This window comes from Neomonachus schauinslandi, chromosome 9 (genome assembly GCF_002201575.2).
Source record: "Neomonachus schauinslandi chromosome 9, ASM220157v2, whole genome shotgun sequence".
NCBI lineage: Eukaryota > Metazoa > Chordata > Mammalia > Carnivora > Phocidae > Neomonachus > Neomonachus schauinslandi.
In genome coordinates this window covers 141,608,147-141,625,708 of record NC_058411.1, presented here as the reverse complement: position 1 = coordinate 141,625,708, position 17,562 = coordinate 141,608,147, and the positions used below count along the sequence as shown (strand labels likewise).

Genomic DNA, 17,562 nt, shown 5'->3' with positions numbered 1-17,562 from the left:
GCTCTTGGTCTGGATGACGGAACAGGGATGAGGAAGGGATAGAACTTGGCATGTGGCCACGCTGGGCTTGGAGATCGAGTCAGCCTGACGTTGCTCCTTAGATTGTTCAGGCTGGCGTGGCGCATGTTTTTAATATATGTGTTTCCTTCCACAGCAATTAGACAGCATCCACGTCACTGTCTTGCACAAGGAGGAAGGGGCTGGCCTTGGGTTCAGCCTGGCAGGAGGAGCGGACCTAGAGAACAAAGTGATCACGGTGAGTGGCCCAGTGCTGGGGGTGCATGAGAGCCAATGGCCCCAGCAGAGGGAACACCTGCCTGGAAGGGCCTCTCTGGGGGTCAGACGAGTGGCTGGCACCAGGCCCCTGGGCAGGATTTTGAAGGGGAGCTGTTGGTACCCCATCCTTTATAAGAAGTATAGTCACGTCACCTACATGACTCCATATTCTACCCTCACCGTGATCCTTCACTGAACAAGGAAGGTCTCTGTGGACCCCAAACAACTTGAATATGCCAAAGGAAATCTGAATCACTTGTGGAACCTTAAAAAAAAATTACAGGTGTCTCAGCCTCACATCAGGACTGCTAGATCAGAATTTCCCGGGGTTAAAAGGGACATTTTAAAAAAAAACTCTGTGTGGAGGGACATTTTAAAAAACTCAAACCCACCGAATGTCACTGAAGAGTACACTTTAAAGTGGTTCATTGTATGTTACACGAATTTCAAATCAACAACAACAAAAATTAGAAGCAAATTTTATTCAGTGTCTCTTGTTTTGGACAAAGAGACCAGTAACCTGTTCGCGACTGAACATTTAGACAGGAATGGTTTATGGTCACAGGGGTCTTCATGGAAAGCCGTACAGCCGACTGAAGACGTGTCCCTGATAACATAGCACAGCTCACCTGGATGCCGAGGGGCCTCACCTGGATAGAAAGACACCTGGGGAAGGCGGGTCCTGTAAAGGAGGCTGCTTTCCTGGATTTGCCCGCTGGGACCCTCGGTGGGGGGTTGGCTTGGATGCTGGAGAGGCTGCTGATGGTCGGTTGGGGCACAAGGGCCACGCTGGAAAGAAAAAGAAGCAGTTCCCGCGAGGGTTCACAGAGCACAAGGCAGGCCGCACCCTGAGGCTTCGGATCGCGTGGTCCAGCCCCCGTTCTCTGGGGATCTGCTGGAGCCTGGGGGGAGAGTGGGGAGGCAGCTGCCCCCCATCACCTGCACCTCCTCCTGTGGACCCCATGACTCCGGCCCACACCGTCTGATCTGCACTGGGAGTAGTCCACCTGTCTGCCCACCCTGTCTATCTGACCCGATGGTTTCTGGCCGTCCCATCCTCATGGACCGAGCTGTGACATGGCCGCTCCCTGTCTCCAAAGCGGGGTGCGCTGTCCTCGTCGATGGCTGTGTTGTCGCAGTGTATTCTATATACGGGCTCACACGCATCCCCTTGCCCAGCTGGAAACATACCCTCCAGCTCCTCATCAGCCAGCATGAAACACACCACACCTCCCGGCGGGTGACCTGGCCCATTCCTATTGGTCAGTTCAGAGCCTCCCATGTGTGAGCAGGGACTTCCTTCTCTGCAAGCAGGCTCTCTACCACAAAAAAAGCACATAAAACCACCCAGGACCTATTTCTGTCCCTAAGCATGCAGCAGCAGACTACAAGGGGGCTCCTGACTGTGTAGTTGACTTTCCATTGGAGGAGAAGTGAGAACTGGCCTGTGAGAATAGTACTTGGGATCTTTGGGTCTGCCCCGAGTGGTGACTCCTCTCCACCCCATTTGGCCAGCCACCCCGAGACACGGCAGCCCCTCAAACACCAGGAGGAAGCAATGCACATGGGCCAGGCATATGTGCCAGACTTCCTCTTTCTCCCTCCGTGCGTGAACACTTTGGTTCCTTTCCTGAGTCATTGCAAGAGAACTAATGTTGAGCCCCATCCATGACCGAGGGCCATGCTGGGCACTCACTGGCTTGTCTAAACCCATCTTCCCCATGACTCGGGGCGGCGGCGGGGGGCGGGGGCTGGACATGGAGGGACTGCAGCAGAGGGACTCAGATGCCCAGCAGAGCTTCTGCCTCATGCTTGGGTCTCGTACGGAGCCTGGGGATCCTCGCCACATCCGACGGCATCACAGAATTTTCCGGACACCAAAATAACTTAGAGAAACAGACAGCTTGGCTTCCATGACGATGGAGCACATCTCAGTGACCACCAGTGCACGCTGTCATGCAATCCTCTTAATTATGCACGTTAGACTTGACCTCATTAAAGAGGCAGAGGCAAAAACATGAGATGTTTAAAAATCCCACATATTTTGCTGAAAGGAGACCACAAGGGGTGGCTAGGGCATTGTGTTAGGAAGGGTTCTGAGGACCAGTCTGGCCATTATTGCTGGCGATCTCCGCTCTGGGTGGCTAGGTTTGACTAACTGGTCCGGATTGTCCTCCAGCAAGAATCTGGATCTGACGCCGGGTGATTCCTGGGTCTTGACTTCCTTTGGTTTGTTCAGGTCCACAGAGTGTTCCCCAACGGGCTGGCCTCCCAGGAGGGAACTATTCAGAAGGGCAATGAGGTTCTATCCATCAACGGCAAGTCCCTCAAAGGGGCCACACACAACGATGCCCTGGCCATCCTCCGCCAAGCTCGGGACCCCAGGCAAGCCGTGATTGTCACCCGGAAGCCGGCTCTGGAGGCCACGCCCGACCTGAACTCCTCCACGGATTCCTCGGCCTCAGCCTCTGTGGCCAGCGAAGTTTCTGTAGATTCCAGTAAGCGCCCCCGAGCTTGGGGGAGGCCCTGTGGGCCACGTCGCCTTTGGCCACGTGGGGTGGGTGCTGCTGGGACCGCTCAGTCATGCGTGGCCTGCCCGGCGGGCTGCTGGGGACGCGTGTCCGTGTTTATATGTGTGTGGGCATGGGTGCTGGTCCAGCAGGTGGGCTTCCCCGGCTCGCGTGCTTCCTGGAGGAGGGTGTCCCTGACAATGTCCCTGTGTTCCCCGCCAGCAGAGGCCACGGTGCACACGGTGACGCTGCAGAAGACCTCTGCGGGGCTGGGCTTCAGCCTGGAAGGCGGGAAGGGCTCCCTGCTCGGGGACAAGCCTCTCACCGTGAACAGGATTTTCAAAGGTGTGGTGTGCGTCTGCGTCTTTGCGCTCTCTCCAGCTCTGTGTTTCTGTAGATTCCAGTAAGTGCCCCCGAGCTTGGGGTTCCCACCACCCCGTGCCCTCCTGGAGGCAGGCAGGCCGGCCACGTAGGGACTCGATTCTGCTTTTTCTAGCTTTTCTCCTCGGCTCGGGACACCTCCTGACTCCTTCTCACCCGCTGGGTCCTCGTAAGTGACTGAGCCCTGGGCTTGGTTCAGCTGGGCAGGGCTGGGACTAGGCGAGGCGGGGCAGGCACGGCCTGAGGTGCAGCACAGAAGGGGGCCCCCAAACCCGCAGTAGCCAATCTCAATGCGCTATTTCTTTTCTTTTTTTTTTTTTAAAGATTTTATTTATTTATTCATGAGAGAGAGAGAGAGGGGCAGAGGCAGAGGGAGAAGCAGGCTCCCCGCGGAGCAGGGAGCCCGATGCGGGACTCGATCCCAGGACCCTGGGATCATGACCTGAGCCGAAGGCAGACGCTTAACTGAATGAGCTGAAAGTGGGCATCACTCGGGTATTCCCGTGAACATCGTGAATGGCCTGCAGCTCCCATTGACTCTTCGCTGCTCCTCAAGCTGGACCCCAGCACCGCAGAGTGGGGAGCTGTGGGCAGACAGCACCGGGCAGGAGTCAAGGGACCCGGGTTCCGGCCCCAGCTCAGCCTCTCACTTGCTGAGAGACCACGGCCCCCGGGGCGGGGGCTCCTTGTGCACACAGAGCTGTGGGGTGCGTTTGGACCCAGGTGCACGGAGGCTCACTGGGGGGCGGTCCCCAGGAATCCATGTTTACCCTAACTCTGGGAAAGACGTTTTTGACTTTTGAAGGTGGACTAGCAGCTCTGAAGCTCGGCTGGCTACCCGAGTCCTTGGGCACCTGGCAGGTGCAAAGGGACGACTGTCCTGCACGCAGTGTTAGCAGGACACCTGATAGGCACAAGGGCCCAAAATACTTCAGCAGGTTTTTATTCTCATTACTATTGGCCTTTAGTCACTATTTCTGAATATCAAACGGATGGGAAATCCTCTTTTAATATAAACAATAGGGCGCCTGGGTGGCTCAGTTGGTTAAGCGACTGCCTTCGGCTCAGGTCATGGTCCCAGGGTCCTGGGATCGAGTCCCACATCGGGCTCCCTGCTCGGCGGGAAGCCTGCTTCTCCCTCTCCCACTCCCCCTGCTTGTGTTCCTGCTCTCGCTGTCTCTCTCTGTCATATAAATAAATAAATAAAATCTTAAAAAAAATATATAAACAATAAAGTAACACTCTTCTGAAAGATGAAAGATGAAAGCCATACACGATGTCCTCTTACATGCACGCAGGGGTCCCCTCCAGACCGTTCAGAGACAGCACACCGTGAAGGTTCACCAGTCCCCTTCCCACACCACCCAGTGCCTAGGGAGCTCATTAGAAGGGGAGAGACCACATGTGGACCAGGGTGTGGGGCTGGTGTCCATAGAGGCTCAGGGGGAGCCGCTCCCCAGAGGCCTCTATGATCCATGAAGTCTCCTCAAGCTGGCTCTGGGCTCGGGGCTGCCCAGAACCTCCCTTCTCTGGGGACACATAGGCTACACCTTTCCCAAGGGCCACAGAGCTGGAGCGTGACGTGCCCACCTCGAGGTCACCGTCTGAGGAGATGCCTCGTTTCAGACCCACCGCCAAGCTCCCGAGGGATGGGCACCCTGTTCCCTCCTGAGCTGTCCTGGCTCCTCGGACACTGAGGGTCGGAGGTAACCTTCCTTGTTCCCTGGTCATCTGTGCAACCCGTTATCTTCTTCTCCCCCCTCAGGGGCAGCCTCGGAGCAGAGGGAGACAGTCGAGCCAGGAGATGAAATCTTACACTTGGCTGGCACGGCCATGCAGGGCCTCACGCGGTTTGAAGCCTGGAACATCATCAAGACGTTGCCTGATGGACCTGTCACGATTGTCATCAGGAGGAAAAGCCTGCAGGCCAAGGGGACCACAGCAGCCGGAGACCCCTAGGCGAAGTAACCGTGCCAAAGCCAGTTCACCTCGCTCCTCACAGCCGCGAATTCTCAGGGTCGCTGCTAATCCCCGCCCGGATGGGGAAAAGCAGACATGTGCTTCCTGGTGGCCGCTGCCCTGGTCCCGACCTTCTGGGATGCCACCCAGCAAGAGGGTTGTCCCCAAAGGAAGGGAGAGTCACACCGGGATGGCCGATACAGACTATGTCTAGAGAGCGTTATGATTATACTGTGGTGCTGTAAATAAAACAGGTATGTTATAGTTTGGTATGAAATCCATGTCCTGCTTTGCGGATTTTCCAAGCCCTCTAACGGTGTAACGATTCACACCCCAGACAGCGTTCGCTTTTCTCACGAATCTGCCATGTGGGCAGGCTCAGAGGGGACAGGCCATGCTGCTTTCCTGGGCATCCATCCGAGCAACTCAGAGGCTGGGGGCTGCAAGGACCCAGAGGGTCATTCTCTCACACCTCTGGCAGCTGATGTTGGCTGTTGGCTGGGAACTGAGCTGGGGCCGTCAGCCTGGACACTCACAGGGGGCCTCGCCCCAGGCCTGGGCTTCCGCACAACATGGCGGCTGGGTGCAAGGGTGAGAGCCAGGTAGAAGGTGTGTCCTTCTTATGAGCCGGCCTCGGAGCCCCAAGGCATCTTCTGCTGGACCTTATCAGGGGGCGCTGGCCCAGGTGCAAGGCGAGGGGAGACGCTGTGGGGCTATTTTGGGAAAACACAATCTACCACACAAAACAGTTGCAAAGCTGGTTTTGGCTGGGTTGGAGACATGATCCTAGGCCTAGGGTGGTACCGGGTGGTGGGGCAAGGACGCCAGGAGGACAGGTGAGGCTCAAAACGTGGGCAGGTGTGCCAACAGCATGGACCAGCACGCGTACGAGAGGGTAAACGAGAAATGGCTACCATTTACCTACCCCGCGCCGAGCACTGGGCTGGCGTTCAGTGGACACGGTCTTTATCTATTTTTTTATTTTTTTTAAAGATTTTATTTATTTATTTGACAGAGACAGCGAGAGAGGGAACACAAGCAGGGGGAGTGGGAGAGGGAGAAGCAGGCTTCCCGCGGAGCAGGGAGCCCGATGTGGGGCTCGATCCCAGGACCCTGGGATCATGACCTGAGCCGAAGGCAGACGCTTAACGACTGAGCCACCCACGCGCCCCTGGACATGGTCTTTAATAATCACAGTGGTACCTACATACTGATGAGGGCATCAAGACCGGGAGACAGCAGGTGACCCATCCGAGCTGGTGGATGACGGAGCAGAGGTTAAGTCCTGCTTTTCTGGGATCTGGTACAGACGGAACAGTGCCTGACCAAAGGGGTATTTGGTTTGTTCAACTCTTAATGCCTGGCGGCCACACTCAGGACAAAGGGGCGTATTAGCAGCAACAGACCCCGGGCAACGTCCCAGCCCTGTCCCAGCCCCGTGATCACGGTGGAAACTGGAGGCAACATGCAAATGAGTTATGCCCAGGCCAGGAGCGCTGGGGCCATGTCAGTGGAATCTGGTGGCTTCTCCAGGGTCCACAGGAAGCAAAGACTGTTTCCTGGCAGTGAACTCGTAGAAAACCCACCGGGGGCCCCTCTTCACGCAAACGTTGTGTGTGATGTCACCGCAGTGGGCATCAGCTCGCTGACCCATTCATCCCGGGAAGCAGCGGGCTTACAGTAGTCGCGTCCTGCTTCCTGCCTTGTGCATCCCTTCTGAATTTTGTCAAGCCCTACACACAGACAAGGACTCTGAGACACCGTGTGGACCGGTTCTTCAGGTTTAATGAACACCGACGATCGCCGCGATCCAGCCCTGGAAGGCTGACTGAGTTCCACATGCACTCCACAGGATCCTACCTGTCCTGCCCTGGGCTGGCCGATGAGGCCACGCAGACTCAGAGGTACACCCAGCCCCCCGCCACCTCGCAGAGACAACTGGGCAACTGCCGGGCAAGCAGCCAGGTCAGGCCTGTGGTCCAGCCCAGGGAAGGGGGAGGGGCCGTCCGTCAGCCCTGGGAGCCAGTTACACACAGAAGCACAGGGTGGGCCATGGGCCAGGGACACAGAGAAGGCGTCCTGCACGTCTGGGCAGGCTTGTCTCAGGACTAGGGCACAGCTAGGAGCGAGTCCACAGTCCCCCCAGCCCCTCCTCCCGCTTCAGAAGGTCCCCCTCTCCCCCACTCAGGACGCCACCACGGGTCAAGTTTCCGGTCTGCAGGCTCAGGGGCTGGGGTGGGGGGGTGGGGATCCTCAGTCCAGGAGCCAGCAGGGTCTTAACACGAGAGCTCATCCATTAGCACTTCGTGGTGCTGGATTTACATGGGACATTCGGCTGTCCCTGGCCAACGTCTTCAGAGCGGAGGAGAGGCACAGAACAGCGCCTCGGCAAGCGGTTTCCGGTCATCCCCAAACACCGCCAGGGACCCACTTGCACCCCATGGACACGCACCCTCCCCAGGGCCTCTCCCAGGCTGCCCGGTGCTTTGCTTTGAGCCGTGTCTTACCAGACCATACATCATTTCATCTGCACGGACTCAAGCAGCAGGCTATGTCCGGATTGCTATTCACGTCCCCACATTGTCCTATAAAGTCAGGACGTCGAAGCAGGGGCAGGTGAAAGCACTGTTCAGGAACAGAAATTCCGAGTGCGTGGTAGGCGCCGGACCAGGTGCATGTTTTCAGACTCCTAGTCCAGCGCACAGTTGCACCCGATGGAGCCCGTGACCCAGGTCCTCGGGGGGCTGGCCTTCCACCCTGCTCGACACGGCGGCATGGCGGCTTCCGGGGTCTCCTGAGCTGGTGCCCAGCAGAGTAAGGACCTGCTACGTACTTACTGAAGGAATGAAATCTAAATAAATCCAAGAGTCTGATGAAGATTTCTTGGTAAGTTAGCTGGATCATCCCAACGGCATGACTGTGGGGTCTGTAGTCACATCACAACCCATAAGAAGGCGGCTCTCTCTAAGCCCTTGACACGGAGCTTTCCTGTTTCAAAGTTTGCTCGCACGTCGGCACATTCGGAGACAGACACCCCAGGACTCGAGGGTGGGGAATAAGCTACTGCGCACAAGGGGGCTGTCTTCCACTTGTCCTCACTATCGACACGAGAACACTGTGGCCAGACACGGGGGTGTCCCTCACCCGCAGGCTGAGCGGTCCCGACCGGAGACAGGGAAGGGACCTCGTGTGACTGCCGAGGCCCCTTCCAGGTGGCAAGGCCGTGCTCCCCGGTCCGACGACCCACACTCTGGACCAGGCTGGTGCGGGCCGTGCGGTCTCAGAGCAGAACCCGGAGTGGGGACTCCAGCCCGGCCTCCAGACAGCGGGGAGGAGAAGGCGAACGCCGAGGGAGAGAAGGCGCTCCTCAGAGGCAGGAGAGGCCTGCCCCGCTCACCATCATTCCAGACACTACCCGCCCCAAGGCGGCAGTCGGCTTGGCGCAGATGCAGGCTGCCTGGGTTCGCTGGGGACACGGCAGTTAGCGCAGCAGCAGAGAGCGGAAACGACCGATTCAGAAAGAAACACTGGATGTATTTTTCCTCGGCGCTTATCTCATTTGTTAAAACAGTATTTTCCAAGCCGTTATCTTTTTAAGGGGGGAAATCTGGTGCAGTGTTATCAGGCTGGAGGGCACCGGATACTCACGAGGCAGCAGAGCCTGGCTCTCGGTGTCGATGGGGGTTCTTTCTGGCAGACGGGGCAGGGTGGGGGGCAGGCGGTCTGTGGCGGAGACTGGCACACGCAGGCTTCAGACCAGAGCGCGTGCCCTGGGGTCCACTGGCTGCAGGTGTGGGGACAACCAGCAGAGAGGGCACAGGAGCGACTCCCCCAAGCCGGCCCCGAAGGGGCAGGGGAGCGGGGCGGCGGGGGCCACTCCGGCCAGCTTCTCGGAGACGAGCTGTCCCCAAGTGGGTCCCAAAGGCTGAAAACCGGCCCTCGGGGCTCTCCGGTACCCCGCCATCGGGAGCTCTGCATGAGTCACGGGAGCCCTCGGCCCGCAGGTGAGAACGTCAGTCGTACAGGGTCCTCACGGCTTTCTCCAGGTTGGCGTAGAACCCCGCCATGCTGCGGGGGAAGAAGGAGTCCACCACGCTCCGCGGGAGGTAGCCGCTGAGGTCGGTCTGGAAGAACGTGACCAGGTTGGTCTTGTCGGGCTCCCTAGGGAAACAGAGGCAGAGCCGCATCACGTGTCTGGAGCAGGGCGCTGGGGCTGGGCACCGGGCCACCGAGGAGCGCTCACCCTGGGAGACAAGGCTGTTACACTGGGATTCGTCATCAGGAACCCCACCCAGCACGGCACCTGTCCGTCACAGAGGCCAAGGGCCTAGACCCTTTAAAACCCTGGCCTCCTCCGAGTCGCACAGACAGGGCAACTGAGGCCTGGAGGGGGCTGGGCTGGGCAGGTGAGCAACGCAAGGCAGAACGTGCTGCTCTGGTCTGTGGCTCTTCTACTCTGAGTATCCGCCCCGGGGGCTGGGGCGCCTATGTTCTCAAAAGTGCGAATGAGAAATGAGACAGTGGGACAGAACCATCCCCGAGCTCAGCTCGCGGGCTGACTGACGGCTTAGCCTCTGGCACCTCCAGCCCATTCCTCGTGGAGGGGACGTGGGGTGGGGACAGCCGCTCCGGGCTGGTGGACAGAGGCCAGAGAGCACAGAAGCGAGGGCCTGGCCTTCCTCCGGCCCTGCACTGCCAGCCTCTGAAGCCTCCGACCCGGGAGAGATCCCTTGACCTCCCTGAGCCCGTTCTCTCATCTGCTACGTGGGACCAGGACCTTTGCCCAGCTTGCCTTACGGGGCTGGAGGGGGAGTGACGCCTCCCACAATTCTGTCCCTTGTCCCAGTGCGTAGGCACGCTGCATCACTGACATGTTCAGAACAGTGCTGTGTAATGTCAAAGCCCGCGGGGCCGTAAGGCAGGTTTACTACTGCAAACGGTAATTAATGCGCCATTGAACAGAAGGTCCACGATTAAGCTGTGGGCAGGTCTGGGCATGTCCCTCAGTCCAGGAGACTGTCCTTACCCTGGCAGAGGCTCGCAGAAGCAGCCACAAGGGTGGTTAAAGCCCCTCACATAACCTGGCTTCGGGGGACACGATGGGTGCTCCACGTTGATAGCTGGAAGACAGAGCAAAACGGGGGGTGAGCTGCGCCCTCACCCCTAGAGCATGCAGACCCCCCATCTGGAGCCCGAGAAGTCAGCACGGCGCCCCGGGGCCTGCCCCTGAGCCCCCCCACCATCCCTTACCCTCACACACACACACTCACATACGTACACATACAAACCCACACACGCACCCACCCACGTTCACGGCTTCCCAAGCCTGCGGCATCTCAGAGAAAAGAACATTCCACAGGGTAAGGCTTGGCGGCAGGAGGCAGGCACCCCCTCCGACCCACCCTCTGTCCCCACGTGGAAGATCCGCAGGAATGGCAGGGGCTGCAGCTTTCGGGAGGCAGCAGGACATGCGCCGAGGCCGGAGGGAGGGGACAGCGTGACAGCCCTGCACACCGACACTGGAGACCTTGAGCCTCAGCAGCGACGACAAGGGGTGCTGGCCACATGTGGGAGGTCACTGTCGGATGACTGGCCTGTGCACCCTCTCACCTTGGCCCCCCATGGCACGCGCTCCCCTGCACCTGGTGACACCCCGGCTGTCACTCACCATTGGAACTGAGGGTCCCATCCTCGTACTTCTTGACGAGCACCAAGTCCACGAAGTCTCTGGGGGAAATGAGCTTCATGGCAGCCGAGGAGCTGGCGGTTCTGCTCACGCAGAGCATCTGTCAAAGCACGGAGGAGTCCAGCTGCCGGCCAGAGGTCTCCTGCCCCCGCCCCACACCCAGTGTCTGGGAAACGAGGAGTCTGGCCCTCAGAGCAAGGTCCTGCTCCTCACCCAATCTCAGAACACCCCACCAGTCCACTCTCCCACCTCGGAAGGCAAGGTCGCCCCAACCCACCCAGGCTTTATCCCACCCTTCCCCGCCTCCAGCAGCACCCACGCCCTAGGGTCACAGTGGAGAAGAACAGGTCAGGTGTAGGATGGGACGGAGCTCTCTGGGGTGTGGCACTGGCAAGAAGGGACTGCACTTGAAGGGACTGGGTTTTAAGACTGGGGCACGGAGCGTCTTGGCAGAGACACCTCTGCCCACAGGGTCTGAGTCTTCAGGTGGGCATGCAATCCCTGGGGGCACTGGGAATCCATGTCCAGATGACTCAGCCTCCCTGTGTTCTTCCTAAAAACACCAGCCTGAGAACAGGCTCACCTTCACACAGCCCCTCCCTTTCCACTTGTGACAAACGCACAGCACACCCTACCCATCTGGAATCTTCCTAGCAGGCACGGTCCCCGGGTGCCAAGTCTCCCAGGGCACCAGGGGGACACGTCAGGATGCTGATTCCAATAGCTGAGCAAGGCATGGCATGCTGGAGTTAGAATCCCATGTTCTCCCCTCTTATTCTTTTTTAAGACCAAAGCTTGCTGGAAGAAACAAGGCAGTTTGACACTTCTGAATTCTTCTCATCCTGATTCCTGCTGCAGGATGCATCATTCCTGAAGGAGTGCTTACAGTATTGATAAGAAATGCCAAAGGCAGCAACATGTGATAAATCCATAAACTCGCACCCGGCTCTGTGTCCATCCTGCTGCCCACCTGTCACCTATCTATCCAACTCAGAATTCGAGTACTTGGGATGTCTCAAAATCAAGCTGATAAATACCAGTCTGCATGGGAGGGCTCCTTCTCTGCATTCTCGCCAGTCCCCTGAATGGCAAGGAGGAACCACAGGTCAGCTTCTTCTCCCCTTCTCCAGAACCTCAGCTCACCAGCAGCCTGTGTCTTCCCCTGTTCACAGTTACTGTCCACTGAAGGCTCCACCCTCCTGGCTTTCTTTTTCTTTTAAGATTTCATTTCTAAGTCATCTCTGCATCCAACAATGTGGGGCTCGAACCTACAGCCCCGAGGTCCACAGTCACCTACTCTACTGACTGAACTAGCCAGGCGCCCCTCTCCTTCTAGCAGTAAGTCCTATCTTTTCACGGGCACATGAATTAACTTGAGAAAAGACCTCTCATTCCCCTCACCGAGAGATGTAAAATAGATTACTTTTTACGTATAATAGTCCTTCATCCACATTTGTAATATAATCATACTGTCTTAATAAATTATAATCATATCTCAATCCAGATTCTTTTTAACATGCAGAATCTTAAGGTCACAGGAGATATATACATAAGTATATATACATACAATTCATGTACATATTTATGATGAAGGATGATGTCTTCGAAGAATAAATATATTAGGATAAAATTCGGTAGCCTATTTGCAATGGAAAAAGGAGTTCAAGAAATAATGAGGAGAACTAAGGCAAAAGAAAGTGGATAAAATTAAATTTCCTTACAACTTGCAGCCAAATGACAAATAACCTGAGTCAGGCAGAGTAAGACATTCCTCCAGGAACTCAGGACTGCCTTCTTGTTAATGCTTAGCTTGATCACAGCCAGGCCTCCAGGATCCTGGAAGTCTTCTTCAGCATATGAAAATCCTTTTGGGAACTCCCTTTATCTCTACCCCCCAACTTAAAACTATATATAATCAATAGCTCCTCACACTCCCAGTGCAGATCTCTCTGCTCACGGGTCCTGTCCCTGTGCTTTAATAAGAGCACCTTTCTGCACCTAACATGTCTCAAGAATTCTTTCTTCACCGTTCGCTCCTGGCCCACATCACATCAATGTATTTTTAAAATAAATGATAGTAAATAAAACTTCATGTCATGCAGATACATCTAAAAGAATGAAGTCATCGTTTTGCTCAAAATTGCCTGATTTGTCACATGTTAAAAATGCCATGCTTTTAGGGGCGCCTGGTGGCTCAGTGGGTTAAGCGTCTGCCTTCGGCTCAGGTCATGATCCCGGGGTCCTGGGATCGAGCCCCGCATCGGGCGCCCTGCTCAGCGGCGAGTCTGCTTCTCCCTCTCCTTCTGTGATCGCTTTCACTCTCTCTCAAATAAAGAAATAAAATCTTTTTCAAAAAAAATGTCATTCTTTGCAATTTATGATGAAAATTTTAGACGTTAACTAAATGTTAGGTGTCAAGTGCATGTGTGGGGATGATGTAAGACTTCTCAGAAGTCTGTTGGAGATTGCATGCAAAACATTTGAAAACTTGCAGGACAGGACTGACAGGGTTAGGCAGGGTACAGGGGAGGGTGGAGGGAGTGGGGGCTGCTTTGGGCCCACACTGGCTCAGCCCTAGGCCAAGGACTGAGAGTCCCCTGTGGCCCCAGGCAGGGAAGCAGGAATGCCTTCCCAGAAAGAAGCAGAGTGCTCAGAGAGAGACCGAGTAGCATTGATAAGGGAGCAGAAGGCTAGCTGAGGACAAAGCACTGGCTGACAACCTGCAACCTACCCCCACCCCCCACTCCTGGGTGGGTATATGTGACATTCCTCCAGGAAACTTCCAATTATCTTACTGTTCAGGCTTTGCTAGGGGCTAAAACAACCTTAGCTTGCTAGTAGCCAAGCCTACAGTACCCCAGGGTCTTCTTTAGCATATATGAAAGTCCTTTTTCCTTACCTCCCCCAACTCCCAAGTCTAAACACCCTACAGAAATGCAGCCATGGTTACCTTCAGTAAGAAAACTCCATATATGGTCATTCTGTCACATTTGTGTTAGGTTGTAAAGGGCCTTGGCCCATGGTTTCTCAACTCGAAGCATGTGTGTATAATTATTTGTATATTGTCTTCCCAATTTTTTTACTCTCTCTGGTAGCCCTTATGTTGTTGTCCACTTAATATTTTTATCTAAATGTGCTCACTTTTATAAACTTGGACAAATTTATTTTAAAAGGATGCTACTTAACTATCTGCAAAATATACACACAAAGGATCGTTGGGTTCTAATTCGGATTCTGAGGTTGAGGCCAGCTGTCCGGTTTTGTTATAAAGGAGATTAGCCAGGTGTTAAATGGGTGTCACAACAAACTCTCCCCTTCAAGCTAGGAGAGGAATTAAAAAAGAACTGAGTCCCGGTGACATCACCATGTCTGATTCCATTTCGGTGTTTGCCTTTGTATCTCGGGGGTGTGTGCCCCAGCCTTCAGGAAACACCCACATAAACTCTTGACAATGAACTGAAATGTGAATTTTGGTCCAGGCCAAGAACACCTGGGTCCTCCAGATGGACCAGCACAGAACTATGGCCCGAGGTTTCACAACACCATCTGTGGAAACACGCAAGAGGGTGTCACATCTACGGATGTCAGAATCAAACAGGTGGCAACATCTCCCCAAGGCAACTTCATTATTAGTTTTGTCTACGAGTTTTTTTTTTTCCTTCTTAACTTCTGTAATCAAAACAAGGTGTGTTCTTAACGCTACAAATTCCTAACGCTCAATGTTCTCAGGACAGAAGCACCTAGAATTACACCACCAGCGCCATGTGGTTATTTAAATTTACCAAGAGAGTAATGAAAAATAAAGTGAACAATTCGTTTCCTCCAACTAAGACAACTTTCAAGTGCTCTGTGGCTCCATGGGGGCTAGGGGCTACTGTAGTGGACAGGGGTGGTTACAGAACATTTCCATCATTCTGGAAAGTTCTACGGGGCAGCGCTAGCTTGGACGACATACATTGTACCAATGGAGAAACTGTAATCCCTACAGCTGGGCAGAGAACCCTGGCTCTGGCCACGACTCTGGATTCATCATCACGGCCCCATCAAGGGGCACTATTTCACCCCCGAGCTGACGAATCAAATCCAGCCACAGCTTTAGCAACCTCAGAGCCCACATTCACGCTGCCCGCCTTCATAGCACCTGCTATTTCTCTGAGCTCCGCTTAGGACTTCTCCACCCATCTGGTCACAGGGTTTCCCACCTGCAGCAGACCGGGGCTGTGCGGGGTCCTGCCCTTGCCAAAAGGTGTCCTTGACCCCCTCCAGAAGGACAGGGTCAGGTTACTTGCTAGGGTAACAGCGCTCGGAAAGACTTACATCAGTGAGGCTTTCGATAATTTCAAAGCTGCTCACGTTCTCATCCCACTTGTCTCGAAGGGTCCCAGCAAGTGGCTTGATGCAGCCCCACACCTTCTCTGGTGTCGCGTTTACGATGCCTTCTCCCCGGTACCTGGAGCACAAGAAGGAATGTGAGCCCAGGAACCCACCAAAGTTTTTGATCCTGGGATCATACAGAAGGACTAGCTGCCACATCTGTCATTGCTCTTTATGACACCCTTGCCGATCAGGGGCTGAGAGTTAACCAGCCCACCTCCCCTCAGACCTGCGGAAACGGACCGTGAGTTTTCACGAGATACAGTTTGCTGGAAATGATTTAGATAATAATAACAGAAGCTTTTCCAGAAGATAATTGGCAAGTGGATTCCAGGGTGCTAGGGTAGATTGGAATTATTTTAGGAAGCAAACCCACAGAGACATCAAGAAGGAGCAGCACCTCTGACAAACTTTGACAAGGCATGCACTTACAGGTTCCCTGGAAACTCCATAGATGGCCTCCAGGAAACTGAAACTCCATTCTGTCAAAAGGCACAGAATCGTAGAATTTAGAGCTAGAAAGGTTCTGGGAGATCACCTGACCCAATCCCCTGTGCTGTACAGAAGAGAAGTCTGGAGTCTCAAGAGATGTGATCTGAACTGGCTGATTCGAAGAGCCCTGGGTGTTTTTCAACCTCCTAAAAGCCACCATGCCATTTGTCTCCTCAAGCAATTTCCATCTATTCCTTAAAAAGTAGAAGCCTCGCATAAGCAAAAACTATTCCCGTTCCACCCTCCTGGGAACGGGGAGAGGCTCATGCTAAGATGAGGGCAGTCTCTGGAGCCTCACCACCATTTGCCAGCCAGGTGACGTCGGGCAAGTCACTCAATGAAAGGGACAGATACGTATCTCCCGGGGTCCTAGTGCCCACAACAGGCCCAGGATTTTTTAAGGAAACAACCCTCAATGGAATCTACCCCTCCCCAATCCAGCTCCAGGGTATTAGACAGCAGAAAGGAGCAGGAAGAGGAGGAGCCCGGGGTCTTCGGAGACCCCAGCGCCGGGGCGCACGCGACCCCTCCCTGCCCAGCTCCTCACTCACGCCTTCCCGGCAAATCTTCCATCCTGACTCGTCCCGTCGGTACTTGAGCACCTTCTCCGCCACCTCCTCGCTCATCTGCGCGGCCAGCGCCGGGTCCATCGCGCCAAGGGTTGCACGCGGCTGCGGGGTCCGGGCCCGGGTGCGCCGCGGCGGAGGCTGGCTATGGGGCTGGGAGGCCGCCGCGCCCGGGTCCGGGGGCGGAGCCTCAGCCCAGGCCCCGCCCCACGCCCCCGGACTGGCCCGGGCGGGCAGACGGGCCCCGCCCCGCCCCGAGATTGGCAGGGCCGGAGACGGCCGGCCAGGCTGGGCGGTCCTGGACGGGCGGTGCACACCTGCGGGGCCGCCTGCGGCCTGGGAGGGGCCTTGCGCCTCGAGCCGGGGGACGGCCCCGCGGGGCCACTAGCAGCCGGGAGCGTGGACTTCCGCTCGGAGCGCCCGGAGGCCTGCGGCGGGGCGGGGCGGTGGTGCGTTCGCCTCAGAGATGACGTGGGGCGGCGGCTGCGGGGGGAGGGGGCGGGGCGGGCCGGAGAGGGTTCCTGGGGCAGGGCCCCCGGGCGGAATCTGGAGGTCTGCGCCACTGAAGCGGGGAGCCCGGTGGCCCCGCCCTGCGGCCGGAGCCCCTGCTGGCCCCGCTGAGTGGAGACCTGGCGCGTTCAGTTCTGAGCACGGGTTTTTGTTTTAATTTTTATTTACATTCTAGTTAGTTAGCATACAGCGCGCTGTTGGTTTCAGGAGTAGTACTCAGTGGTTCGTCACTTACGTAGTGCTCCTCACAAGTGCCCTCTTTAATACCCATCCCCCACCTAGCCCATCCCTCACCCACCTCCCTCCATCAACCCTCAGTTTGTTCTCCTTCGTTTTTGGCTATAGTGGCCGAAAGAGCTAAGTGGAGGTGTCCAGGAGGCTGAGATGCCCGGGCATCTGGGGGAGAGCTGGGCCCGGGCTAGGACGTACAGGCTTCTCCGCGAGCAGGTGGCCCAGGTCTTGGGGAGCGAGTGGGGTCACATCCCCCGCGTGTGAATGGCAAGGGCAGTCTCGTTTTCCTCCTCTTCTATAACCAACTAAATATTTGAAAAGCTCAGCACAGAGGCCTATCTGTGCTTCTATTTGTCTATCATTTCATTTAAAGGTTTGAAAAAATGGTTGTAAACGCAAGGACTACTTGAAAACCCTTTCTCGGAGGATGTGATGGGCTGTGGGGTTGTAAAGAAGCCGTGCATGGGGAGTTAGGGAGTTCCAGACTCTGGACCCAGCTTCATCCAGTAGTGGCTGTGTGGTTTTGGGCTAGTCACTTAACGTCTTGGAGCCTCAGTTTGCTCCAAGGGGAAATGGG

The 17,562-nt window shown here is 55.8% G+C and overlaps 2 protein-coding genes across 3 annotated transcripts in view; one reads left to right on the top strand and one right to left on the bottom strand.

Moving 5' to 3' along the window:
* Positions 1 to 5,376, top strand: part of IL16 (interleukin 16) — a 71,029-nt gene extending 65,653 nt beyond the window's left edge. The window contains exons 15-19 of one of the 2 annotated variants that reach the window (XM_021680597.1): positions 155 to 256; positions 2,516 to 2,774; positions 2,936 to 2,938; positions 3,009 to 3,131; positions 4,933 to 5,376. In XM_021680597.1, the coding sequence (XP_021536272.1) occupies positions 155 to 256; positions 2,516 to 2,774; positions 2,936 to 2,938; positions 3,009 to 3,131; positions 4,933 to 5,126 (681 nt within the window). In that variant the 3' untranslated portion in view covers positions 5,127 to 5,376. The remainder of the gene's footprint in view (positions 1 to 154; positions 257 to 2,515; positions 2,775 to 2,935; positions 2,939 to 3,008; positions 3,132 to 4,932) is intronic. The other variant, XM_021680598.1, reaches the window with a different exon arrangement.
* Positions 5,377 to 6,225: 849 nt separating this feature from the next.
* STARD5 (StAR related lipid transfer domain containing 5) lies at positions 6,226 to 16,388 on the bottom strand. Its single transcript, XM_021680690.2, has 6 exons — positions 16,230 to 16,388; positions 15,619 to 15,668; positions 15,130 to 15,262; positions 10,795 to 10,912; positions 10,153 to 10,246; positions 6,226 to 9,287 (listed from the first exon to the last, which is right to left on the bottom strand). The coding sequence occupies exons 1-6, from the start codon at positions 16,326 to 16,328 to the stop codon at positions 9,140 to 9,142; spliced, it is 642 nt and encodes a 213-aa protein (XP_021536365.1). The 5' UTR covers positions 16,329 to 16,388; the 3' UTR covers positions 6,226 to 9,139.
* Positions 16,389 to 17,562: the final 1,174 nt, after the last annotated feature.